Source organism: Pinus tabuliformis, chromosome 7 (assembly GCF_031772625.1).
Source record: "Pinus tabuliformis cultivar Carrire ecotype Pingquan chromosome 7, CPIR1, whole genome shotgun sequence".
Taxonomy (NCBI): Eukaryota; Viridiplantae; Streptophyta; class Pinopsida; order Pinales; family Pinaceae; genus Pinus; species Pinus tabuliformis.
This window is the reverse complement of record NC_142293.1, coordinates 1,586,328,694-1,586,356,234: the sequence shown is the minus strand read 5'-3', so window position 1 is coordinate 1,586,356,234 and position 27,541 is coordinate 1,586,328,694. Positions and strand designations below refer to the sequence as shown.

At 34.7% G+C, this 27,541-nt stretch overlaps 1 protein-coding gene and 1 pseudogene across 3 annotated transcripts; one reads left to right on the top strand and one right to left on the bottom strand.

Annotated features, from left to right (window-relative positions):
- The window catches only part of LOC149254155 (trimethyltridecatetraene synthase-like), a 51,681-nt pseudogene extending 27,171 nt beyond the window's left edge, over window positions 1–24,510 (top strand).
- On the bottom strand, window positions 3,315–5,086 carry LOC149254156 (histone H4-like). 3 transcript variants are annotated; one of them, XR_016266265.1, is made up of 2 exons: window positions 4,216–5,086; window positions 3,315–3,703 (listed from the first exon to the last, which is right to left on the bottom strand). XR_016266265.1 is itself a non-coding variant. In XM_089456995.1 (2 exons), the coding sequence occupies exon 1, from the start codon at window positions 5,046–5,048 to the stop codon at window positions 4,737–4,739; it is 312 nt and encodes a 103-aa protein (XP_089313121.1). In that variant the 5' UTR covers window positions 5,049–5,086; the 3' UTR covers window positions 3,316–3,703; window positions 4,691–4,736. The 3 variants fall into 3 exon arrangements, 1 of the variants encoding a protein (XP_089313121.1); XR_016266266.1 differs by having other exon boundaries at window positions 4,524–5,086; XM_089456995.1 differs by having other exon boundaries at window positions 3,316–3,703; window positions 4,691–5,086.
- Window positions 24,511–27,541: the final 3,031 nt, after the last annotated feature.

Here is a 27,541-nt window from a genome sequence, read left to right as displayed (position 1 = left end):
CTAACCAATGCCCCCGCCACATTTCAGTACTGCATGAATCACATCTTCTGTAGTCACTTGAGGAAGTTTGTGTTGGTATTCTTTGATGACATTCTCATTTATAGCAGGACTTGGGAGGAGCATCTCCAGCACATTGAGACAGTGTTGCGTATCTTGCAGGAGCAACAATTCTATGCCAAACTCTCCAAATGTGAGTTTGGGTTGACGGAGATGTTGTATTTGGGGCACAACATAGGGGTGGATGGAGTGAGAGTCCACGAGGAGAAGATCAGGGCCATTAGAGAGTGGCTAGAGCCCGAGAAACGTGATAGAACTCCAGGGATTCATTGGCATTTGTACTTACTACCAGAAGTTTGTCAAGAGTTTCTCACAACTTGCTGCACCCCTGACAGATTTGATGAGGAAGGGGGCTTTTAGTTGGTTAGATACAGTGCAGTGAGCCTTTGACAGGCTCAAGGAGGTTATGAGCAGCTGCTTAGTGCTTGCATTGCCAGATTTCACGCAGCCATTTGTTTTGGAGTGTGACGCATCGGGAGAGGGGATCGGCACAGTATTGATGCAGGGAGGTCACCCTATAGTCTATGAGAGCCGAAAGCTCCTTCCGCAAGAGAGATTGTATTCCAAATACGACAAGGAGATGCTGGCCATCATGCATGCATTGGCCATATTCTGGCAGTATTTAGTGAGTAACAAGTTCAGGGTGAGGACTGATCACGACAACCTCAGATTCTTTTTGGAGCAGAAGCATCTACAGGAGAGGCAGCAGAAGTGGATCAGCAAGATCCAAGCATATGACTTTGACATTGAGTATGTCAAGGGTAAGAACAATGTGGTAGCAGATGCTCTTTCACGTAGACCAGCCACGTTGTCTCTCATGAGCTTGGACATAGACTAGAGGGCTCGACTCTTAATAGAGTACTCCAATGACAGGTTTGCATGTGAGGTTTTAGATGGGTAGGTGGTGGATGACAGGTATAGGGTGGTCGATGAGATCATCTACTACAAGGATCAGATCTTATTAACGGAGGGATATTAGCTCAAGAAGAAGATACTCTAGGCATCACATGATTCACCATTGGCTGGCCATTAGGGGTTTACCAAAACCTACCGGGCCATCAGAGAGAGGTTCTGATGGAAGTGCCTCAAGGAGGACGTACTCCAACATATCCGGGAGTGCGATGTTTGTCAGAGGAACAAGGGGGAGATGAGCCATCCCACGGGTTTGTTGCAGCCTCTTCCCATTCTGGAAGGGAAATCGGAGAGTATTTCGATGGACTTCATCACAGGGTTGCCCATGGTATAGGGCAAAGATTGTATCTTTGTCGTCATTGACCGACTAACGAAGTACGCACATTTCTTTGCCATATCCGCACACTACATAGCAGCACAGGTGGCCGAGCTATTATTCAGAGAAGTCTTCAGGCTACATGGTCTTCCTAAGACCATCATCAATGACAAGGACAACCATTTCATGGGCGGGTTTTGCCAAGATCTTTTTTCGGCTAGTGGGGATCACTACAACAAAACCAGCGATTTGCGCCGGATTTAGCGCCAGATTTTAGTGCAATTTTTTTGTAATTGTGATGAGCAACCTGGCGCTAAATCTGGCTCTATTGTACAATTTTTAAAGCTTCCTTTTTTGCACCTGATTTTGCATCCTTTTTCACTCTAGATTTTGCATCATTTTTTACACCAAACTATGCATCATTTTTTGCGTCAAATTTTGAACCAATATTTGCATCTTATTTTGTGACAGGTTTTGCTTCTAGTTTTGTGTCATTTTTTGCATCTATTTTTCATTCTCTTTTGCTTCTTATTTTGTGTCATTTTTTGCTTCCATTTTTGCGCCATCATTTGCATCAAGTTTACACTGTATTTTGAATCCAATTTAACGTCTTTTTATGCATCCATTTTGTGTCAGTTTTTGCATCTAGTCTTACTCCAGATTTTGTATCTAGGCTTACACTAGTTTTTGCTTCTATTTTTGCACCAGCTTTGGTGCCTATCTTTGCACCATCTGTTGAATTTGATTTAGCACCAAATTTTGCATCCATTTTTGTGCCCATTTTTGCATCTTTTTTTGGACCATTTTTTACATCCACATTTACGTTTGATTTGTCTCCATTTTTCCCATCTCATTTTGCACCATATTTTGCGTCATTTGTTTCATCCAATTTTGCATCATTTTTAACACCATCTCTTGCATCTAATGTTACATCATTTTGAGCATCCAAATTTGCATTTATATTTGCATCTTATGTTGAGTCATGTGTTGTGTCCACCTTTGCATCTTATTTTGTGTCTAATGGTACATTCAATTTAGAGCCATTTTTTACGTCTACTTTTGTATTTGCTTTTGCACCAAGTTTTGCATCCAATTTTAAGCTATTTTATGCCCCTTTTTGCACCATTTTTTGTGTCTACTTGTGTCCAATGTTGCACCATTATTTACACCCACTTTTTCATCCAATTTTGCATTTTTTTGGTGTCTAGTTTTACATCGTTTTCACCATCCAAATTTGCATCTTTTTTGCCTCATTTTGTGTCCACATTTGCATATAATTTTGTGTCTGAGTTTGAACCTAAATTTGCATTTGATTAGGAATCATTTTTTACATCCAATATGGCATCCTTGGTTTAACCTTTTTTCAACCCCATTTTGCATCTTGTTTTATGTATTTTCTTACATCTTTTTTTTTTCCTTTTTTGCGCCCAAGTTTGCATCCCAAATTTACACCATTATTTGCATCATCATTTGGCATATTAATTTGTAACTTTTTTTGCTTCTTTTTAACGCTCAACTTTGCATCTTATTTTACATCTAGTTGTTGTCTTTTTTTGCATCTAATTTGGTGCCCATTTATGTGTCCTCGTTTTTGCCCAATTTGATATCCTTTTGTATGCCATGTTTTGTTCCCTTCTTTGTGTCAACTATTGCACAATTTTTCACTTCTAATTTAAAACACTTTGTATGTCAATTGTTTGCATTTTGTATTAATTCCTAGTTTAACATCCAATTTTACTTTCAATTTTGCATCCATGGTTACATCCGCATTTGACTTCTTATATAGAGTATATTTTTCTTTACATATATGACCCCCTTTATAGATTCATAGTGAAATATATGATAGTTTCTAAATATCATTAAAGCAGATATCACAATTCAAAATCATTTGTAAAGAAATTTAAGAGAAATTGACAACATCCATCCAAAAAAATAACAATGTGTCATTAACAATTTTCAAAACATGTATAAAATAGCAACATAATACTAATAAAATCAGTATTATTTTTAATCAAAACAACTAAAATTCAAATATGATTAACAAATCAAAATATTTCATGAATATCATTATTCTACAATAAATTAACAACATACATAAATCAAACTCATCGTATGATTACAAAATCAAAATGTCTCATTGATATAGGGTAAATTCACAACACCCATCTAAACATAACAATGTCATTCTACACAATAATTTCTTCATAAAAAACAATGCATGTGCATCCCTAGCTACCACCACCAAGATCATCCTCATGATCATCTTGACCATCCTCATTACTCTGATCCACATCATCACCAACACTGCAACTATCATCATCATCTCCTCCTTCACCACCATCATCTTCATCCTCATCCTCGTGATATATGTTGAACATAATTTGGATCATCGTCTTGGAAATCATTACCTATAGCATTCTGACAAAAAAAATCAATATTACATGTTAGTATTAATTACATAACACAACGCATGTTTTTGTTATACAATGTTAACCATAAAATGAGGTAAGATATACTAGCAATTGTCCCAAAAGGTACAAAGGAAAGCCGATAGAATTATTAAATGAGGCACAATGGCCCATATGTAGCCTATAAACCCTCAAAACGGGTATCCAGCTCCAAAAATGGCCCGAATAACATGATCAGATAAGCCGTGGAATTGCAACATCAATACCGTAACACATCTATATTTAAAGACCTTTAATATCGTTTGTTCTTCAATGTGATTTCTCAGACTAAGCAAATGATCATCTGAAGGATTCCCACGGATCTTATTATGATATAAACTCCTTGAATAAGAGGCCAACAAAGCATAGGATCAAAAAACAAATGCAAGAAAACGACCAAATTAAAATTTAACAGCTTAGCATTCTTAGCATTCTTAATTCCTACACAAAACATAACAGAAAATATTGTTTCGCTCATTTTACCCTAATTGCTCCGCATTCTTCACAGACGAGGAAACAAATTCCAGAAACGCGAGGGGGCGGTGTCAAGAGACCATCCTTGATAACATAATAAAATGGCAGGTTTTGAAAGACGAGGAACATATTAACTGATGAATATTCAAATTTGAATAGAGATTCGGATGATGATGATGTGACAGATGGAAAATGATTAGTCAGTAGACCAATCCCAGCCTCAAAGGATTGGAGGACAAATGGTTATATAGCTCAAAACAAATTTAATCATGAGAGGATTGGTTCCTTGGAGAGACTTTTCAACTCAAATGATGTACCTTTGAAACTCTCCATGAAACCCGAACCGTCAAAAGTGGCTCATTGCAAATTGTGCACAAAGGCTGATCCTAAACTCATAAAAGGCTCCCGAAGAGAAAGCTAAGTACAGTTTCAATCGTTTAAAGAATTCATAAATCTCTTTGCATGGAGGTATTGGTCTACTGACTAATCAACAAACTTAGTTGATGAATCCATTTGAAGAATTGATTCAATCAACCGCCGAAGCCGTAGAGGGTCCTGCCCTGCCTCTTCAAGGAGTAAACGACATCCATGGCGGTCACTGTCTTCCTCCGGGCGTGTTCAGTGTAGGTGACGGCATCCCTGATAACATTCTCGAGAAAGATCTTGAGAACTCCCCTCGTCTCTTCATAGATGAGACCGCTTATGCGCTTGACTCCGCCTCTCCTAGCCAGCCGTCTGATGGCAGGCTTTGTGATACCCTGAATGTTATCCCTCAACACCTTACGGTGCCTCTTTGCTCCTCCCTTTCCCAAACCCTTCCCTCCTTTTCCGCGACCAGACATCTTTCCTGCTTTTCTTCTTTACCTCTTCTTCAACAACAGATTCAATTCAATGTAATGCTTTGAAATCTTCCGGCTCCTGAAAATTCAAATTCCTATGACTTTGGCGCCAAATGAATCTCAGCCGTCAGATTCGCAAGAGCCCATCGACGTCACAAACACACCCACACGCGGATCAACCCAACCAGGGCAAGGATCAATGAAAAGACACCATTGCTCGGCGGACTTTCTTTATTATGAAGAAAGGTAAAATCTAACTCAACGACCGATTGCTGGGCAAAGTTTCTTTCTTATACTTATTACTAATTAATACTGGTTACTAATTAATAGTAGTGAAAAATCTAAATCTTGTCATATAAATGGTGGATGAGCTTCTAAATCTTGTCGCTTTAAAAGTGGAGTTTCCAGGATATTCACCGATTTGGCATATGTGATTAAAAATTCACACCGTGATAAAAAAGTTAACCTAGGTTTAAAATTACTCCAAATGATTGAAAAAAAATAAAAATATAAAATTAAAATCCTTCCAAATTTTAAGATGTTTATGTAATTGGTTACAAAAGGATTGTGTGTATATTTTAAGATGTTTACGTAATTGGTTATAAAAGGATTATGCGGATATTGTTTGATTTAAATTCGTATACAATCATGGAATTAGAAAAAAATGATATAAAATTAAATCATTCCAAATTTTTAGTTAACTTATTATAAAAGGATGGTGTATCTATTGTTTGATTTAAATTCATATGCAAATTCTAAGATATTTAGCTAATTTGTTATAAAATTATGGTGTATATATTGTTTGATAAATTCATATACAATCATAGAATTGAAAAAAAAGATAATACAAAATTAAAATCATTCCAAATTTTAATAGGTATTATTTTATAAAAGAATGATGTATATATTGTTTGATTTAAATTCAGATACAATTATAGAATTACCTGATGCACTTTACTAATTTGTTTAAAAAAATATATTTGGAAAGTATTTCATAGATACTATTGTTTAAGTAAGAAAAAATTAACTAAATTTAACTAAAGAAATCTTATTGGGAGCACTTCGTTCTCAAACATGCATAATTATGTCTGGTATTAGACGATAAAACTTGTGAAAACTAAACTTATTTACCTAATCATTACACTACATCCACAGAACTTCTATTATATAAATATTTATTTTTTATACATTAAATAAACCTAAAACCCACATTCCATTAGATGATAAAATTATAAGAAATTTGTTTGCCACGGGACATTTGGGTGTCAGCGATAGAATATTGAAGGTCTTGTAATAATGCTTCGCTCTTCATACAACAACCCATTGACACTTATAAATTTAGATCTAAATTGCAATTTTTCTGGCCAAATATTTATTCAAAACCAAATAGTATTATCGATCCGTGACAACAAGATTTCAAAGAAATAGAAATAATCAAAACACTACCTAGGAAGATTTCAAACAAATGAAAATAATCAAGGCACCATCCTTATGTTGAAAGGGGGAAACGAGAGGCGAACAAATACAACTCGCAAGGGATGGGATAAATTTAGAGATTGATAAATAATATTGGGCTGTTTACAGTAATGAAATTCTAAACAAATTAACTTTACTGGTAATTACAAATTTATATACTAAACAAAATTACTTTAGTAGTAATTAGGAAATTGATTTTCTTCTCAAAAGTAGTGGAAATGCAAAATAAAATTCTGGAACGGGATCAATAATAATAACAAATAGCTAATATTTAATAATAATGATGCTAATCTCTTTTATTTGAGTGGGCTCTCAGAGGTGTTAAAGCAAGTAATAATTATTTATATGATATTAATTCTTATGAAAATGTTAATATAATAAAAAATTGTTTATAATAATTAATATTTATTAGTTTTAAATTTGTTATATATATTAGTGCGTGTAATTTAATGATGGTTTAGTATGATAGGTTAGTTATAATGTAAATTTGGAAAAACATCAATTTGTTAACTTGGAGAATCATTAGAGGTATTTATGTAATGAATTCAAATATGGTTTAAAACTAGCCTAGATCTATCTTAACCTTGGATCTATTGATCACTGAGAGAGATTAAATCTCTAGGGTTAACCATTAAATATATTATTATTATTATTATTATCTAATTTTAACATCACAGTTAAAAATTTATAAAGACATACATATTCTATTTTTTTCTGGTTTTGAGCTTGTGACTTTTTAGGAGGAAATACATGCTCTTAACTATTAGGCCCACTCAAAGTGTATAAATGTTATATATATATATGTGTGTGTGTGTGTGTGTGTGTGTGTGTGTGTGTGTGTGTGTGCTTTAGGATTATGCAATCCTAACGTTGAATATGAATGATTGAGCAAAAGAAGTGTGATGTTTAAATTTTAATTATTTTAATTTTGGAATTTATTTGCACTTTCAGTGTTAAGGTTTGTTGCTTTGTTAAATATTTGTTGCAAATATGACTTTTTTTTGGCTTCAAGCTTGGTAGGGCATCTTGACATTGCAACTTTCAATGTGTTAGTTTTGGGCAATTCACAAGATTATTGGGCTAAGCTCAATCAATTTGTCAAAAAGCTTGAAGAAATTCCCAAGATATTAGTGCACATTGCTCAATCGCATTTGGTGAATCTCAAACTGGAAAATAGGGGCTGGTTGGCTAGTTTAAGGGCATTTGGCCCTCCCCCAAATCACTAAATTCATGGATCGACAAAAATTGGAAGCCTCTCATTAAAGGCCAACTCTCTGTCTCATTTTGTGGCTATGGATTTTTCATCTTCCTCTTTGAAAATAAGGTAGATCTAATAGTCTACAATTGTCCATACTTCTTGGGCACTCGAGGTTTATACTTGGATCGTTAGATTCCAAACTTTAATTCATAGAATGGCGTTCCCTCAATTGTTTCAGATTGGGTTAAGTTTCTTTATCTCCCTCATCATTGTTGGAACAATGGAACCTTCAAATCTATTGGGAATGTGTTGGGAAACTATATATATCAAGTTAAACAATGTAAAGGAATGCTTGCCTATGCTCAATTTGCGTTGAAGTGGCTCTCAATAAAGGTTTTCCTTCCATTGTTCTTTTATCCTTAGATAATTATCCCTTCATCCAAGAGATGGATTATGACCTATTGCCTTGTGAAAACAAACTCTACCATGAATATGGGCATTTTGTGAGGAAGTGTAAACAATTTGAGGAGCAACAGAACTAGGAAAAAGAGGGAGATCAATGGCAAAAACCAGAGAAGAAGAGCAAGTGATCAAAATGTAGCAGCTAGAGGCCAAGAGAAAAATAGTGGGGGAATAAAATTCTGCCACCCACACCCCCCCCCCCCCCCAATCCCCCAAAAAGACCATTTCCCCTAAAGGAGCTCAATCTTCTTCCTCAAGTAAAAGTAAGAATCCATCCCAACTTGGTAACCGATATGAGACTCTAGAGCATGTTAAAGAAGGAGAAATTCAAGATGTCATCATCCAAGATAACTTATATGAATTCATTAAAAAAAACCATGGAAAAGAAAATGAGGAGATGCCACTATTAGACAATATTCCAACCTAGGAATGAAATGAGGAAGAACTTGAATCAGAAGAGGAAGAAGTATTTATCTCTCCCAAAACTCAGCAAACAAACCAGGGACCCTTTCTAGCAAGTTTTATGGATGAAAGATATGAAGAGGAATGTGAACAAGAGAAAGGAAAAAGTTGTGTTTCTAAGAAAGCTGGAAGGGAATCAAACAAATATTTGATGAAGGATTGAGTAGACAAGGACGTATAATTAGGGATTCAACAAAGAATGGATGTTTCCTTCTCCAAAGGGACAAAAACAACTTGAAAATGAAGCAGCCCTCCCCTTGTTCATGGGGGGTCAAATCTCATAGTAAATAATGAAGATAATCTCCTAGAACTATAAGGAATTAGACTAAAAAAGGATTGTAGAAGTGAAAAGTCTTATCAAACAAGAAAACCCATTAATCCTCTTGCTCTAAGAGACAAAAATGGGGGGTCAAGAGATTCTCCAAAAATGCAGATGCCTTTGGCGAGGAAGTAGTGCTCAGTTTGTGGGTTCACACAGTGCTTATGGGGTCCTCTATACTCTTAGGACGGATTCAATTTTCCAGCTTCTTTCGATGGATCATTCTCCTCATTGATTAATGGCATGCCTTCTTCACATTCCCAGTCAGCATGTGTGTGTGCGTGTATATATATCCTTCACTATGGCAAAATAACTCATTGATTTCTTTATGGATTTGTATGAAAGCCATCAGATTTGGGCATACAACACGAGGTAGCAAGGAGTTTTTCTTCACTACATGGCTAGGAACCTCTCACAAATGCGTCGTTGGTGTCAGACTCGATCTTACCACTGATCTCTATGTCACTTAAAAAGAAACTCAACAGTGCCTTGTGGATCTTAAATTCAACGAGTTTATTTATGCTGGTCTCTGTAAGATTACAGTCTTCATTAGGAGTTCTTTCCATGGTCATATAAGATGATGCCATTTGATGCTATTGGTTAGATTACATATAAACATCGAATTCTCAACAATGGTGTCTTGTCACTTAAAAAATACTGAACAGTGCCTTATGGATCTTAAATTCAACATGTTTATTTATGCTGGTCTCTGTAAGATTACAGTCTTCATTAGGAGTTATTTCCATGGTCATATAAGATGATACCATTTGATGCTATTGGTTAGATTACATATATATGGAGTATCGATTCCATATTAACTATGCATCAGTGCCAACATATGTCGCAGAGAAGCAATGTAGATTCATTCAAACTGACTTTGTTATAGAGGAACGTGTTAGTCAACCTGTGTGTTAATTTTATACATAATGCAGAGGAACAAAGTCTTATACATCATGAGCCATATGAACTGTGTAGAGCCAAAGACACATCTATATATATACAGAGGATAGTGAGACACATATGTGCAGTGAAGCCTACTATGTCGCAGAGGAACAATGTCTCTATGTCAATGTGATCATTGATGAATGGATGAACAGTGTACAATGTAGTATACAAGAGATGGGAGACTGTAACTGAGAGAAATAACAAGGTCCCTTAAGAACAATAAAGATTTAGAGCGAGAGACTTCCTGTGGCGAGAGTCATGTAAAAAAACCTACAAAATTTGTAACCAGTCATTACATCAGAGGGAACAACACATCAGTACTATCATTACTGAGACAATCCATCTTTTATCTGGAACAAAATCATACATATCTTGATGAGAGAACACATTCTTGCAGTCTACAAAATCGATTGAAATGTCTGCTTCTGTTTCAAGAATAGAATTAGTTATACCTGAACAAGGGAACATATCATTATTATCTGGAAGCTTCGCTCATTTAATTTGTTCTAGAATTATTGCAGCAAATCATTAGTAGCTGGGTTGTGTCTCTTCAGCTCCGTTCTGTATAGATTGTTCTTCCTCGTCATCCTCTTTTCCCTCAATTTTGTCAGGGGCAATGAATCCCTCATGTTTTCCATGGTTGTCCATATCAAACAATTTTTTTTAATTGGACTTGCATCAGTTATGCCATCAAAAATACTAATGCTTTCTTGATATGCTTCATCTTCAACTGCATTCTTTTCCAGAGCTACATTGTAAGATCCACGTTCTACTTGATCACCATCTGTTAAGGGAATTTGAACATTCTTGGTGATCTGCTCAATTATATCTTCCTCCTTTTGAGGAGTTGAACCATACAACTCATTGAGGTTATAAAACTCATTTCCATTGTCTGAAAAGTTGTCTTGATGCACTTCATCCTCTGAAGCTTGAATGTTCTCATATGTTCCTTGAAGTTCGTTGGACATATCTACCTATTCAGGATTTCTCACTTTCATGCAAACTGCATCAGGAGAGCCATCATTTTGCTTTTGAAATATAGTTTCTTCAACATCCTGAGTTTCAGCCATTGAAGCAAGTTCATAATGATCCTTTCTTTGATATACAGAGTCATGAAATCCTTCGCTAGTTTTGGGATCACTCAATTCATCTTCTTGAGCTTCACCATTAACTAGTGAGATGTGACTTTGCTAAACATCATTTAGAACTAAGCTTCTCCTCACTGCATTCCCTAGGTGCTTGACCTTCACTATATGATGCCAGCTGTGACAGATTTTCTAGAGACAAAGCCTAAAGAACCAACCAGTAACTATGTCTAATGGGAGGCAAAAGGTTCCAAGGTATTTTCCAATGTTAAAGGATACAATAACTGTCTCAGATAATCACAAATTTCTTCTGTTAGAAGTGGCTAGCTAACAGAATGTCTACAATTCCTCTGCCCTAGGATAAAATAATGCTAATCTAGCAATAGAGAGTTAGGGCTTATAATAATCCATTCATTAACAATACTGAAAAATAACTCTAAGCACAGAAAGTTTAGGGGATTCCATCAGTTGTTCACATAATGTGTATAAACAGCGCGGACAATGTCAAAGTTGGTGAGGGTAAGTTCAAATGGATCAACTAACCTCTGTGTTGCGTCTTTATAAGCCACACAGATTTGTCCCACTGCCTCCCTGACCCGTGCACTTTCCTTCTCTCCTGCCACCAATAGCTTCAATCTAACGATGATCTGGTATTGCTGGCCCTTTTTCGTTCCCATCGCGTCCTTTTCTGTTTTTGGTAATCCTCCCAAGTCCCCTCCTTCCACCTTTTTTCCTATTCCAAATCAGGGTTTTCCCAGAGCGAATGTTCTATGGTCAGCATATTGAAGATGGAGGAGATCCATAGGTTCCAGCGCTAGCCCTTTTTCGTTCCCACCGCGTTTTTTCTGGTTATCCTCCCAATTCCCCTCCTTCCGCCTTTTTTCCTATTCGAAATCGAGGTTTTCTGGAGCGAATCGAGGTTTCCTGGCACGAATGATCTACGAGGTTTTCTGGAGCGAATCGGGGTTTTCTTGTGCGAATGATCTATGATCAGCACATCAAACATGGGAGTGAGATCCATAGGTTCCAGCACTGGCCTTTTTTTCATTCCCACCGCCTCTTTTTCGGGTTATCCTCCCAATTCCCCTCCTTCCGCCTTCTTTCCTATTCGAAATCGGGGTTTTCTGGAGCGGATCGGGGTTTTCTGGAGTGAACGGTCTATGGTCAGCCCATTGAACATGGAAATGAGGGCCATAGGTTCAGGTTCCAGTGTAGTTAGGGCAAGCCAAAAAACAATAATCTATTTATTGGCCATCTATATTTATTTCTTGAAATTACAATAATATGTCATAAATACATAAATAAATATATATACATATTCATTATCTCCAATTAACAATTACACATGAAATAAATAAATCAAATAATTAAATATATATATATATATATATCATCATCTCTAATTTTTTTTTAAAGAACTATTAACTTAACAACCAATTTTAAAATTCTTTTATATTTATTTTTTAAAGAACTATTAACTTAACAACTAATTTTATAATTCTTTATATATATATATATATATATATAGTTAGTTATACTTCTATAACTAGTTAATTATACGTTTTTTCTAATATTTATATTTTCTATGTATTTATTAAATAGTTAATACTTTTAGCTATCTATTAACTCAACAACCAATTAAAGATTTAACATATTATTCATCAACTTTGGATTTGGCGAGGATGAATTCTAGTATATTACCAAGTGTGTTTTTTTTCAATTGTAGTTCTTACTTTCATGATTAATTTGGTTGTAATTTTTACTTCCACGATTAATTTAGTCTAAGTTCTCTAGGTAGTCATTAATGATCTATTCAGTGCTATGTGGGGGTTTTACTTTTCAACAAATATGAAGTATCTATGTTACATTGGGATCTAGTGACCTTGTTGAAAAACCCTAGCAAACATCTTTGAAACCATTTACTAGCACTAGTTGAACTTGAGATTTCTCAAAAACTAAAAGGAACAAATAAGGGTTGCTTTGCCAATCCACTCATAACCTAATCCACTTTGGTGATGAAGGGAAACCAACTATAAGATATCAAACACCTTCCCTCATGCACAGTGCATAAAGGCTCTACCCCTGTAAAGGTTTGAACATGTGTTGTTTACATTGTAGTGCCCATAGTTGTACCATTTATACTTTACTCCTGTCTCTTTGGGAGGAATAGATCACTTAGGCATCATTTTAGGATTTATTTATTTATGCAATAATTCTTTTAGTCATTATTGACTTAGGTTGGAAATGCCATAGTGTTTTTTTTTCCAATAAGAAAAAAATATTATTTGTGTTTTAATATTAATGCAAAGGTGTAATTTAGATCATCTAACATATATTAAATATGCTTCACATGTATGACATGGTAGTATAATATGTTCAACATCTAATGTTCGCTAAATATTGAAATCTCCATAGGATTCAAACAACGCTATGTTCCTAATGTACATTCAAACTAGATAAGCAACTTGATATCCATGTTAAAAACTAGTATCCAAAATTCAATAGATATGACCCTAATAATCAGAAGTGTAGATCTGCATGAAAAGTTAAGACTTCAACTCGGGTTCAATCATTATCATAAGAGTGTCACAACAATGGTGGAGAATTTCATAATTGAAAATGCAAATACCTAACATGAAAAATAGAATGGTTGAAACAATGGAATAAGAAATAAGACTATAACAATTCCATAGATGACTTTAATAAAAATTGTTATCATTGTTGTGTATTGCAGGTGCTAGGAGAGGCCATGGAAACAAATTAATTTATTTCCAATGAAGACACACAACATGATTTAGGGCATCAGGTACTTGAATATTACATTAATTTATGAAATATAATAAAATGAAATTTAGTTCCTGATCCTTGTTTTCCTAAACCTAGTAATTTATATAGTTTATTATTCAAACTTGAAAAAAAATAATGCATGTCGTTGATTCTTTTAGGTGGAAAATGTGTTTTCAACAAATACAAAGTTGAACCTTTTTACTGCAAAACAACCAAAATATGCACACAAGGGTGGACACCATACTGTTAAAGCACATCGCATGAGAAAGTGGGTGGAAGAAGATATGACAATTGAGTCTACAAATACAATAGAAATTGGTGGCAATGAACAAGAGGTTAGTCATGATGATAATACATGGAATGAATACTTTGATACACTTGTTATACTTTGTGGGTGTTATAAATAAGTTCAGTTATAAATTAATGGACGATATAAGTACATCATATAGTCTAATCTCTAACCTTGGAAAAAATAATGCATGTATCAATTATTTTAGGTTGGCAACAGAATCAGAACAAATGAGGAGTTTAATCATTTTGATAGACCAATACAAATACCTGCATATGGACGTGGCCTACGCCGTACAATTAAATCACGCAAAAAGAAATGGGTGGAAGAGGATATGACAATGGAGTTTGTAAATGAAATAGAAAATCAACATAATGAACAAGAGGTTGGTTATGATGATACTACATGCATAGATGAATAATTTGAGACAATTGTTGTTTTTGGATGTTCCTAAGGTAGAAAATCTAAGAATATGAAATTAATGTGGCTTGTTTTTAAAATAATGTGTTCAAAAATAATATTTTTAATTTATTGTATATATGTATAATGTTGTTTTGTTGAGTAATTTATTGCGTATATCTTTGAAATGGATCCATGTTCTATACAGTAATTGCTATCTAACATTAAATAATGGTTCCATTTAATTATAGGTAAACGATGTTGATGATACACCTATTAATGATCAAGATCCAACTAGACCATTAAGAATTCAACGAGATGATCCAATTCATCCTTTAAACCATACTAGGAGAAGAAGAGAAGCATTGAAGAGAGCACTACCACGTGAAAAAATTGAGGAATTGATGAAATTAGCATACATTGATGACATGCCATCCACTACTCAGAGTAGAGATGTCGATGAAAATGTAATGCATGAAGAAGGATTGAACGAAATGCTCACAAGTTTCTTTGGGGATGGAAACAATGATGAGGGTGATGATCCTGTGCATAATAATGATGATGTTGATATAGAGGGAAACTACCGCCAACATAATTATGATGATATCAACATCAATGCATCAATTAAGCAAGCAGCAAAGACAGTGGTGTTCAAATCGGGTGCAAGTAGAACATCCAAGATTTCATGCACATTAATATTATTGGAAATCAAGTCATTATTTGGTTGGTCAGACAAGAGCTTCATTACCTTACTAAAGTAATTATTTGAATTATTTTTCTAGTTTTGCACTGTCAATTTGTGTCCTCAATTAGAATATAAGTACTAACTTCATTTAATTTAATTTGAGGTGGATTTTACATTATGGTATATAAACAACGTTATAAATGACATTTCTAACGTGTAGGTTTGAAAAAAAAACTTGCAGGGCTCTAAAGGATAAAATATTCCCTGAAGATAATGTGTTGCCATCAACTTGTAGAGAAGCGCGTCAATTGTTAGTCAAGTTGGGGATTGAATATAAGCAAATTCATGCATGTAAAAATGATTGCATCTTATATAGAGATGAATATAAAGACAATGAAGAATGCCCTGTTTGCAAAGAGAAAAGATATCGTACGGATGTACAAGGTTCTACAGTTCCAAATAAGGTTTTACGACACATGCCAATTATTCCTAGACTACAACGGATGTTTCGTTGTAAATCTCTTGCACAATTGATGGATTGGCATGCAAAGAATAGGAGTAAAGATGGATTCATGCGAATTCCTATGGACTCCAAAGCAATGAAACATATAGAGGAAAAATGGCCAAGAAAATTCAAGGATGAACCTCGCAGTATTAGGTTAGGACTTGCAATGGATGGAGTGTGCCATTTATATGCTTTTTGCAACTTATTTGAAAGAGCAATTTTGTCCCAACAATTAGACTTGTAGCATAAAGAACATGGTTAATACATATGATTAGACCAAAAACTAGTTACTACCAAAATTCAACCAAAAAAAATATTACTGCATAAAAATAGAATTAAAAACAAAAAATATAAAAACAAAAATTTCCCAAATTAAAAATAAATAAATGATAAACTTTTTTTTACCAAAATTTAGTGATTTTTTTGGTGCTAATACTAACATCACCATTACAACAAGATATTTTCTAGTGCTAATACTGCCATTACAACAAGATATAAGAGGGATATAATGCAAAAAGTTTAATAATAATATGTATGTAGAAGATGGTCTTCAGACTGGTGAATTCATGATAATCAACGGGACTACAGTCAAAATAATTGGATGTTATTTACTTTTTTACATAGATTGTCAAAATAATTGCATAAATTGGTTTTTTTTAACCAAAATTTAACAAAAACTTTGCTAGTGCTAACATTAGAACCACCATTACAACAAGATATCTTTCTAGTGTTGACAACACCATTATAGTAAGATACCTCAAGAGAGACAGAAAATCTAAAAAGTATGATAGTAATACGTATCCAGAAGATGGTATTGAAACTAGTAATTGTTCACGAATCCATAAGATTGTAAGGTCATTCTCATTATCATAATCATTGTCATCATCATCACCATCATCCTTGTCATTGTTATTGCCATCATTACATTATCATCATAATCACCATTCATGCCATCATCATCATCATTATGGACATTGTTTGCAATTGTTCATAATTGTAGATGTTGTAAGAAATATCATCAACCCAAAAAATGTGATCAGTGCTAGAAAAGGGTTGTTTAGGACACATTGATATACGTAAGAGAAATAACAACTCTGTTTTTGAGAGATGATCGATGATGATCATCATCACCACCATTATCATCGTCATTGTCATTTTTAGCATCCCCATCATCATCATTAATGTAATTTCTATCGACATTGTTGTAATCATCATCATCATTCATGCCATTATTGTTTTTGATGATGACCTAGATGAAAATGATGATGATGACACCAAAGATAATGCTTATGATTATGACAATGAAAACATATAAAATTGGGAAGATTCACCAACGTCATTAGCATCGTCATCATCATAATCATTTCCATCATCATCATTGTCATTGTAACCACTATCGTCTTTATCATCATAATCACAATTCATGTCATCGCCATCATCTTCATTTTCATCATTGTCAATATTATTGACATTGTCATCAATTGTTCATAATTGTCAATGCCATAAGGAATATCATCAATGCAGAAAATATGATGAGTGTTGGAAAAGGGATGCAAAAGCGAACATAGAAATGGGGGCAACAATAGAAGTAAAATTGGATGAAAAGTGGATACAACATAAGTAGATGCACAACAACATGAAAAACCTGACACAAAAGTGGATGCAAAAGTAGATGCAGTTGTCAATGCAAACTTGGATGCAAACATGAAGGCAAAAGTGGAAGCAAACATGGGTCCAATGGTAGGTGTAAAACTTGGCACAAATTGTGGTGAAACAAATGTGGATGCAACGATGGACACAAAAGCAGATGCAAAAATGGATGAAACAAAAGTGGATGCAATAGGGGATGCAAACGTGGAAGAAAATGTGGTTGCAATGGTAGGCGCAAGATATGGTGCAACAAAAGTGGATGTAATAATAGACAAAAAATATGCAAAATAAGATGCAAAAATGGATGTAAAAGTGGAAGCAAACATTGATGCAACAGGCAAAACAAAATTGGATGCAAAAAATGGATACAATGTAAGTAGATGCAAAAGTAGATACAAAACGAGATGCAAAACCCAATGCATAAACCTGACACAAAAGTGGATGCAAAAATAGATGCAATATTTGATGCAAAAGAGGATGTGAACATGGATGCAAAATTGGAAGAAAACGTGGATACAACAGTGAGTGCAAAACATGGTGCAAATTGTGGCATAACAAAAGTGGATGTAATGATAGATGCAAAAAAAGAATCAAAGTATGATGCAAATGAAGATGTAAAAATGGATGCAAAAAGTGAAATTTAAAATGGGTGCAACAGTGGATGCAAAATTGTGTGCAAAAGTGGATGCAATAGAAGTCGATGCAAAAGTAGATGCAGAACGAGACACAAAACCCGATGCAAATCCTGGTCCAAAATTGGATACAAAAAGGGATGCAAAAATAGATGTAGTAGTTGATGAAAACCTAGATGCAAATGAGGATGCAAACGTGGATGCAAAATTATAATCAAAAGTGGGTGCAAAAGGAGGTGCCAAACTAGGCGCTAATTGTGGCACAAAAATATTAGATGCAATAGTGGGTACAATAATAGATGCAAAAGAGGATGTAAATATGGATGCCAAACAAGATGGAAAAGTGGATGCAACAAAAGTAGATGCAAAATTGTATGCAAAACTAGACACAAAACTTGATGTAAAACTTGGCGCAAAAGGGATGCACAAATGGATGAAAAAATGGATGCAAAAAATGATTTAAAAAAGGATGCAAAAAAGGATGCAAAAGTCGATGCAAAAGTTGATGCAAGTGTAGGTGCAAAAAGTGGATGCAAATGAGGATGCAAAAGTATGTCAAACAAAATTAGGTGCCAAACTTGATGCAAAACCTGGAACAAAACCTGGTGTAAAGGATGACACAAAACTTGGCATAAAATTTGGTGCAAAACGTGGTGCAAAACCTATTGCAATACCTGGTGCTAAACTTGGTGTAAGATTTGGTGCAAAACTTGATGCAAATTTTGTGTCAAGTTTTGCACCATATTTGATAAATGGATGCAAATAGCACCAAAAATGGGCTCTAGATGCAAAAAAAGAAGTAAAAAGGGACGCTAATCGCTGGTTTTGTTGTAGTGGATGGAGTTGAAACCGAGTACCAGTTATCACCCACAGACAGGCGAACCGATAGAGATAGTTAACAAATGGCTGGAGGGCTACTTGTGTAACTATGTTAGTGGGCAGTAGAGGACATGGCTGAAGTGGCTGCATCTAGGGGAATTCCCGAACCGTCTTGCTCCATAGCCAGAGGCTATTATTGATACTAGGGGAGGCAGCTACAGAGTAGGACGGTCCAGGAATTCTTGGTGAGATGGAAGAATTTGTCGAATGAGGATGCCACTTGGGAGAGTGAGAAAATCTTGCAGCATCCATCACTTCAGTTGCTTGAGGACAAGCAACATTTTGACGAGGGAGACTGTAATATTCCTAATTAGCCATGGCTAATTGGAATATTCAATTTTTCTTATTTTTTCCTTCTATATTTATATATGAATAAAAAGGTGAGGAAAAGCAGACATGACTCACTCTTAGAATAAAATTCATTTCCTAGTAGCACCGCGTTATGACTTGGGCCAAAAGGGGACATAGAGATGGAGCCCACGGAGACACTTGGAGGGACTATGCAGAAGGGAAGGAACATGTGGCAAGAGGGGAATTACACTGGAGAAGGTGGGCCTTGGGATTGAGAGAGGCACAGGTTATAAAGGAGATAGGAGCTTCCTCATTTTGGCATTTAGTTATGAGCATTTGTGATAGTCACTTCGACTTAGAGCATGCTGGTTGTTTAGCTAGTCTGCAACACTATTTAGTGCATTGAGTGTCTCCGTTCGAAGATCTCACCCTTAGCCCCGGGGGACTTCGAGTGCCTGCTCGGGCAAGGTATTTCCATTAGCATTTTAACAGTAGTTTCATCAACATTTTGGCAGGAGGATTGAGCACCTTGGAGGACTGCGCAGCACTGAGAGGGATGACACAGTTCTTTCTAGCAGGAGTTCTAGATTGAGGGTTTGCAGTAGGATTTGTGCGGGGAGATTGAGTAGGGGATTAGCCCTTGCATATTGGAGAGTTTGGCAGAGGTTTCAAGTAGATTTCTGGAGGGTTTGATTCAGTGGCAGCGCAGAGCATTGAGGCACTGCGCAGAACCCCAAGGGGGTGATTTTTGGGGGTCGGCTATTCCATGAAAGCTTTCTGGGTTTTTCTTGGTTTCCTGAGTAGAGTCTGATTCGAGAGTTTCAGCATTTTCTGAGGAGGGTAACAGCCCCAAATACTCATTTGATTTCTAGCAGCAGTAGTAGCACGACAGTTCTCCAGCAGCGTCCACGCAGTTTTGAGAGAGGCTATTCCTTTGCTATTCTGAGTGTATTTCTTCACTTGCCTCGTGCAAGTCAAGGTGCCATCTTTTTGTTCACCTCCTGTACTCATTCTATTGCTCGGTATAATAAAATGGCTTAGCATTTCTCTATGCATTTCTTGAGTATCTGCTTATATTGCACATTTATATTATTATATATTGCACCATTGTTATTTTTATCATTTTGAGTTTCCCAGTTATTATAGCATTTGTACGTATTTGGTTGATGTTTACTGGGGTTTTGGAGAATATCTCTGAAACGAGATATTACATAATCCAACAAACTGTTTGAATTAATCTAATTGGACTTGACTCAGTTAACTGAGCCAACTAATTACAACTCAATATTACAACTCATCCTTATCTCTTTAACTGATGGATAAATTCCTCAATTAATGGAGAAATTGTTGCATGTCCCCACATAGACTTCATGTTTGATTTTCCTTAACTAATTAACTCAAGATGAATTAATTAATTATTTTACGAACAACTACTAAGATCAAATTCGAATTTTACTTCACTATTTTAGTTTAGGGACTAACTAAAATGGGAAGGTATCCCGAATTTCTATTTATAGAATGCTATTTTTAGCACATCCATTTTTCATTCCATGTTGCTATGTTCAACACTGGATGAACTACTATTTATAGCAGTGCTATTTTTAGCATTTCTTATTGCTATTTTCAACATAATTAATGAACATTTCAAATCAAAATTACCTTTACCATGACATCTTCCTTTAAGTATCAACATCCTGCATGCAGATTGACACATCTCCCACTGATATCCATTGTCAATGGTCTTTATCTTTTTTCGACTTCCATCAGAGTCTTCACATTCTTCTCGGAGATCTTCTAGTAAAATATTCTTGGACTTCGGATGTTGAATTCCTTCTACCTTTGTTGCACATTATCACGATCTCTTCCTCTCTTTTCACACACTTCATTCCAGAAGCTTTTAATGAGAGTTCTTCAATTGTAGTCAACCACCTCATACTTCATATGAGGACATATTATGTTGATTTCATCTAGTATGACTCATGCCTTTCCGACATTCTTTCATAGGAGGAGATTCCTTTCCTTTGATCATGATTCTCAAAATAGAATTAGTAGTCCTTGTTACCTGCAACCATACAACATGACTTTATAATTTTAAATACAAGCATACATACCTCATTTTACCTTTAGGTCATCTAGGCTTCTTTTAGTAGCTTCCTTGATTGAAAATATCTTCAACGCCTTGATCTGCTTCATCTCTTACGTCATCATAGCATCATCCCATGAAATCCACAAGTTGGAGTTCCCGATGAAACACTTGCTTCTTTTCTAGATTGGTGAATCCTTCAATGAGGATTCCATCTCACATATTATTACTCAGCAGATGTTTCCCTCTTAAACTGATGTATGATGAGACTTGTCCTAGATGACTTCTTCCTTTGATTTTTCAATGACATCACCAAGAGCTATATCCTTTGACTATTAGACATCCTTCATGCCTCTTGTGGTGATGTCATGAGCTCTTTCTTCTAATGATTCTCTTCATTGGACTTTCTTCTTTCAGCCTCCTCCACTTCTTTGGTGAAATGGACTTCATTTCTATCCTTCTTGTTATTGTCCTTATTAAGCTAAGGACAATGTTTCTTGTAACTTTCATAGTCTTTGCATCCATAGCATTGAATCTTAGTTATGATTTTCTTTTCTTCTGAGAACCATAATTTTTAAAACTTCCTTTCCTTCTAGCAAATGTTTGAGTCCTTAACCTTCAACACTTTTTCCTGCAACTTGTCTTCTTCTATCTTGCGTAGAAATCACAAGTTGTTGAATGAAGTAGCTTTATTATCCCATGGATATCTTCTACCTTGATTATTAGTTAGTGTATTATAGATCAATGATGATTATTTTCTTTCCTAGATCTTGTAGATGAGATCTTATGAAGATATCCTTCATCCTTTGATAACTTTATTTTTGGTGTAGATCGTATCTAAGTCACGTGACATTATTTCCTGCATCTTCAGAGAGTATTCTTATGAGTTTATCAAATACATTTCTTTGATGTCTCCAATATTTCCATATGAGGGGATATTTCATAAGAATCCCTTTCCATGAATCTAGAGGAGACCTTTTAATATGTTCATTGACTTCACCTCCTTAGAGGACTATGTCTATCCTCCTTTTTCATGCAAGGAACTTTAATGACCCATCCAACTTATAGATTGCCTTGCAACCACAAAGTCATTTTACCAAATTTATTAAAGAATGAAAAATACTTGAGAAGTGAAGATGAAATATTCTTACTTGATCATTTTGATAAAGCTTGAAGAAGATGTACTTGTTGCTCCAATGGATGATCTCCTTCAAGGGCAAGGAGAGGAACCATGCTTGAATGAGAGGGAACTTGCCTTATAGCTTTGAAGATAATGATAATGCCTTCTCACCTTCAATATACTTGGACTTCTCTTGTAGTGTAGATCATAAATGTTTCTAGGGTTTCAACTTTCTCCAAGATGATGTGATATTTATCTTTAAAGTCCTTTCGAGCTTATCTTGCCTTAACTTGATGAGGGTATTTGTGGCCTTTTGATGATGACTATAGAAATAAAAGCTCTTGTTGTTGGAGGCTACTTCTTTGATCTAAGGTTTGATTCTTCAATGTAGAACTTGATCTTTTACTTTGATAACCTTCGACTTGCTTAGATGCCTTTTCTTGAAGCCCTTGAATGCCTCTTTGATTAGATGCCCTTCCTTTGACTTCAACACCTTAGCTCTAATCCCATGTTGATAAATCTAGGGCATTAGTGTTAGTTGATTTCTCCTCCATTAGTGACTTCTTGTGAATTTGTTTTGCTTACTTGGATTAAGATCTTATTTACGTTAGATTTTTAGTGTTCTTCTTCATCAAACAGTAATCAATGCATGAACATAAATAGACAAGAGACACAACATGTAGGTTATGAGCCAGGGCAAAACCTCTCACTCGTTGAGAGGAAAAATTTCACAAATTCTTCTTATAGAGATTCCAATTGACGAATACCAAGACCAAAACCCTTGAATTAGTAGCCTCTCCAAGACAAAGACACAAGTCCTTTTGACAGTCAGCCCTTTTCTTTGATTCTCTTCCACTTCGATCTTCTTCGTGTTTATGCGAGACCTTTTCATATGCTTGTAATCACCTTCCTAGGTTAACATTGAATCCTCTTTACTGTAGGATAGAGATTATATCAAGATCATCACTGTGGTATCTATGTCGTTGACCAACCTGTAATATTCTTATTGAGATATAGAAATTCTTGTTTCGAATTACTGTCCCTGTGTATGGTCCTTAACCTTCTTTGCTGCACCTTATTACTATCTGCACTTTATTACTATAATGACTATAATCTAAACTACTTTTCGTTGTCACCCATCCGAGATCACAGAGATGTGCATCTGCTCTCACCTATCTAAGATCACAGAGGTATACAAGAACCTGAATGTGATTTGCCATTGATCTTTTCACTATGATTGCCCATCGAAAATACATAAGAATTGCAAATTGTCTTCTCTATCGAAAGATCCAGATTTTCGAAGTTCATTCATTATTATTGCCCATTGAAGTTGCAGAGGTATCCGAGTTTCTCATCTGTGCTTATGAAAAGATTCGAGCTGGGCATTTATAGTAGTTTTTCCATCTTATTAAGTCGACATGAACCAATGAACCGATGTGTCTTTATAATGCAAGCCTACTTGATCTTTACTTCGTTTGGATGCTGACTTTAAGAGAGGAGGATTGTGCTTGTCTTTAGGAGGGATTTATAGACACTAGGTTGACTCATATACATTTTACATACACTCAAGAAGAGCTCTTCGTACATGACATTAATTCTTTTCGCTTAATGACAAATCCTAAGGATATCAATGGGAGCCATTTAAAATAAAATCACTTGCTCATGAAACCCATAAAGCAAGGCTCACAAAAATATTTTTATTACATCATTTACAAAAGTCATAATTACATGTCATTATGAAGGCTGAACCTAGTTACACTTTTCAACATGTTCCCCATCTCTCCACAGAGCCCTACAACGTTGCTGATTATGACATTCCTACCAACACAAGGTTGTATGTTAACATGTGGACTATTTCCTGGGATGGCAATTTTTGGGAGAAGCCTGATGAGTTCTGACTAGAGAGATTCCAATGGAGTGTGTTGGACATGAAGGGAAGAGATTACCAATTGCTGTCATTTGGGACGGGGAGGAGGATGTGCCCGAGATATAATCTGGGACTGAAAGTAGTTCATTTGGGTTTGGCTAATCTCATCCATAGATTCCTATAAGGTCCCTTCCTAATGGGCAGAGTCCCAAGGACATGGATATGGGAATTTGTGTTGTCCACCCCTAAAACACACCCTCTCATTGCAATGGCCTAACCTTGCATACCTTTGCATCTCTGTGAAATCTACCCATCCAAACAACAAACCTAAATATCTAATCCTTATATTTACCGAAGGATTGGATACTAGGATATCGTATATTAATGTGCATCGCTTCGAATACAAATTTTTTAGCAACAATATTTATAATAATAAACAATGGTATCATGGTGCCTCTGTAAAATAAATACACACTCATGCGTTATTTTACGTAAAAGCACCAATGGGGCAAGACTTTTTTGCATGGCCCGATCCCTTTTATGAAAAGTACAACACCGAGGCATTAAAAACAAATGAGCACCACGACGTTATACTCTTCAAGCACCGATAATGTTTGCATTTAAAACCCAGGTGCATTGTAATTCTTAAAGTACCATTGGTTTCATAGAACCAACACCTCAGTGCTCCAAAATATTGTTTCCAACCATGTTGTATTATTCAAATTAACAACATTGGTCCTTTTATATTAGTAGCACATCGGTGCTTTTGTGCAAATCATAAACACCAATGTTGTAAATTTAAATAAAACACCATGTCTCCAAGCGTTTTTTGTCTGTCCCGATGTTGTTTGTAAAAAGTACGGACCGAGGTGTTTGTTTAAGACATAAGCACCAAGGTGGTATACTTCCATTATGGTAATGATAAAATTACATTCTGTAGATGCACATTATGGGTGCATTCATAATAAAGATAGTTTATTTAGGACCAGTAGCGCACTTAAACAAGGGAAAACAGCTATTTTTTAGTGAAATACAGACGGTTGAAGAAAACCCAAAAGTTTGTGCGCAAGTGGACTCTTCTAAGAGCTATGAACATCATAAAAATACTAATCAAAACAATGTCAAACATATGTATTATGAAAGTTTTCATAACATTAGAAATAAGAATATTTTTATACATAAATATATAAAGTCAATTATGGTTACCTTGAGTGGTTGAGTGAGTCACATTGTTATCCTAACCACCTAAGTTCAAATCCCCACTAAGTGACATCTTATATAAAAGATAGAAATTATAAGTATAAATTATGTATCCATCTTATCATATAAATTAAGATAATTAAGATAGTGATGGTTTACGATAAACCATGATATTTTAGAACTTCATATTAATAAATATATAAAATTTTAATATTTACAATAAACACCTTCTCTCTTAAAATATATTAAATATGATAAAAAAAATATGTGTAAATTTTTCATGAAATTTTGTACTAAAAAAGAAATATGATATTTTTTAACACATAATAAACACAAAATAAAAATATATCTATACTGATTTAAAAAATATCTAAAATCACACCCAACATAAACAACACTAAACTTTGAATATTAAACATTAAAAAAAATCTAATCAGAATAATTAAACTTAAACTAAAACATTATTATTAGTCCTAATAATTAAATTTGAAATAAAACATTGTAATTATTATTTATTAACTATCATAAAAATTATCTCTTTACGTTCGGCATAGTTAGCATATTCAGTGTTCATCATACACCGTTCGATTTACCGAGAATCTCGCATAAAAAATATGCATCTCGCCTCGTAAAGGGGACACGGTATTGTCTATATTCTTGGATTTTATGTACGGTTTTTTATTCAAGTCCTCTTTGCATTAACGGGAAGTGGGAAATATTTGCAATTCAGCCTGAATATGCAGGAAACTGCCATCTCCTCTGTTGGAATTTATTATTTTTCTAAAAATGTGAGGTATTAGGATAAGATAATTAATTAAATAATTAATATATATAAATAAAAAAGTTTAATAAAGGTAATGATTCAAATCAGAGATACAAATTATCTAATTATGAGGAGTTTTGAATGGTAAAAAATGTTTGGAAAAAGAATTAAAAGAAAATTTGGACTATACATTTCTGTTTTTTTTAACACAATATTGCTTTTATTTAAGACTTGAGAGGTTTTCTAGTTATTTGTGTAGTGTCAAAATGACAAAGTTGGTGGGGTTGTTATGAAGTGGTGATATTCGTTTTGTTCACATTGATTTAAAATTAAGGGTGCTATTATTGATGATTAGTTTTTTGGTACCCAAGTAAATAAAGAGTATGAAGAAGAATGAGGTGATTTTCTAAGAAAAAAGAGTAACATTGGTGTTTAAAGAGTATATGATCAAATTTTTATGTATTTAGTAGGTAAACAATGATGTAACAATGGATAGAGTGTTTGAAATAAGGGGTGAATCCTTCTTAGTCTTGAAATCCATATCTAAAATTATGACATTTTATAATAAAAGTGATAATAAAAAAAATATATTGATTTCAACCTTTCAAGAATAACAAACTTATAAACTTTCTTTAATTAATTAGTTTAATTATATATTTCTACTCACCTATAAAATCTTATTCTGCACTAACATAAAGAAAAGAACTTACTTTCTTAAACTTTCATAATATGTATCATAATATGACATACAAAATATATATTTATCATCCTAAATCTTATTTAACTTGGGATAAAGGAAATAACATACTTTCTTAATTTTATATAATGTATGACCATATCATCTATAAGACATATAATTTATATCATCTATATTTTCGTTTTATTTTAAAAAATAAATAAATTTAATATTATATAATTAATAAAAATATATAATTTCGTGATAGTTTAATAATTATGATTGATTTTGTTATATTTTATGGTAATTTTACTTAGGAATTCGTAAAATTTGTTAAAATTATAAATTTAAATTATATAATTATGTTCATAAGCATCTTCCACTGCGGGATTTAGGTGGGCAAACCATGTTCACCAAATCCAATCACGAGCCTCGATTTTCTTCGTCCTCCACCTAATTGTAATTTGCCATATGCAACTTCTGCATGGACTCTGTGTATTGTCAACTGGCAGCGTGCTGTCAACGGGAAGTTGCGTGGTGGTAGGTTGTGAACAGGAAAGCAAGCTGCATGAACTCTGTGTACTGTCCATAAGCAGTGTGTTATCAATAGGAAGCTACGTGGTGGTGGGCTCTGAACAGCAAAGCAAGTTGCGTGGTGCACTGTCATCGTCTACAAACTTTTATAATAAGGTGACAAGAAATGGTTTTATTGAAATATTGTTC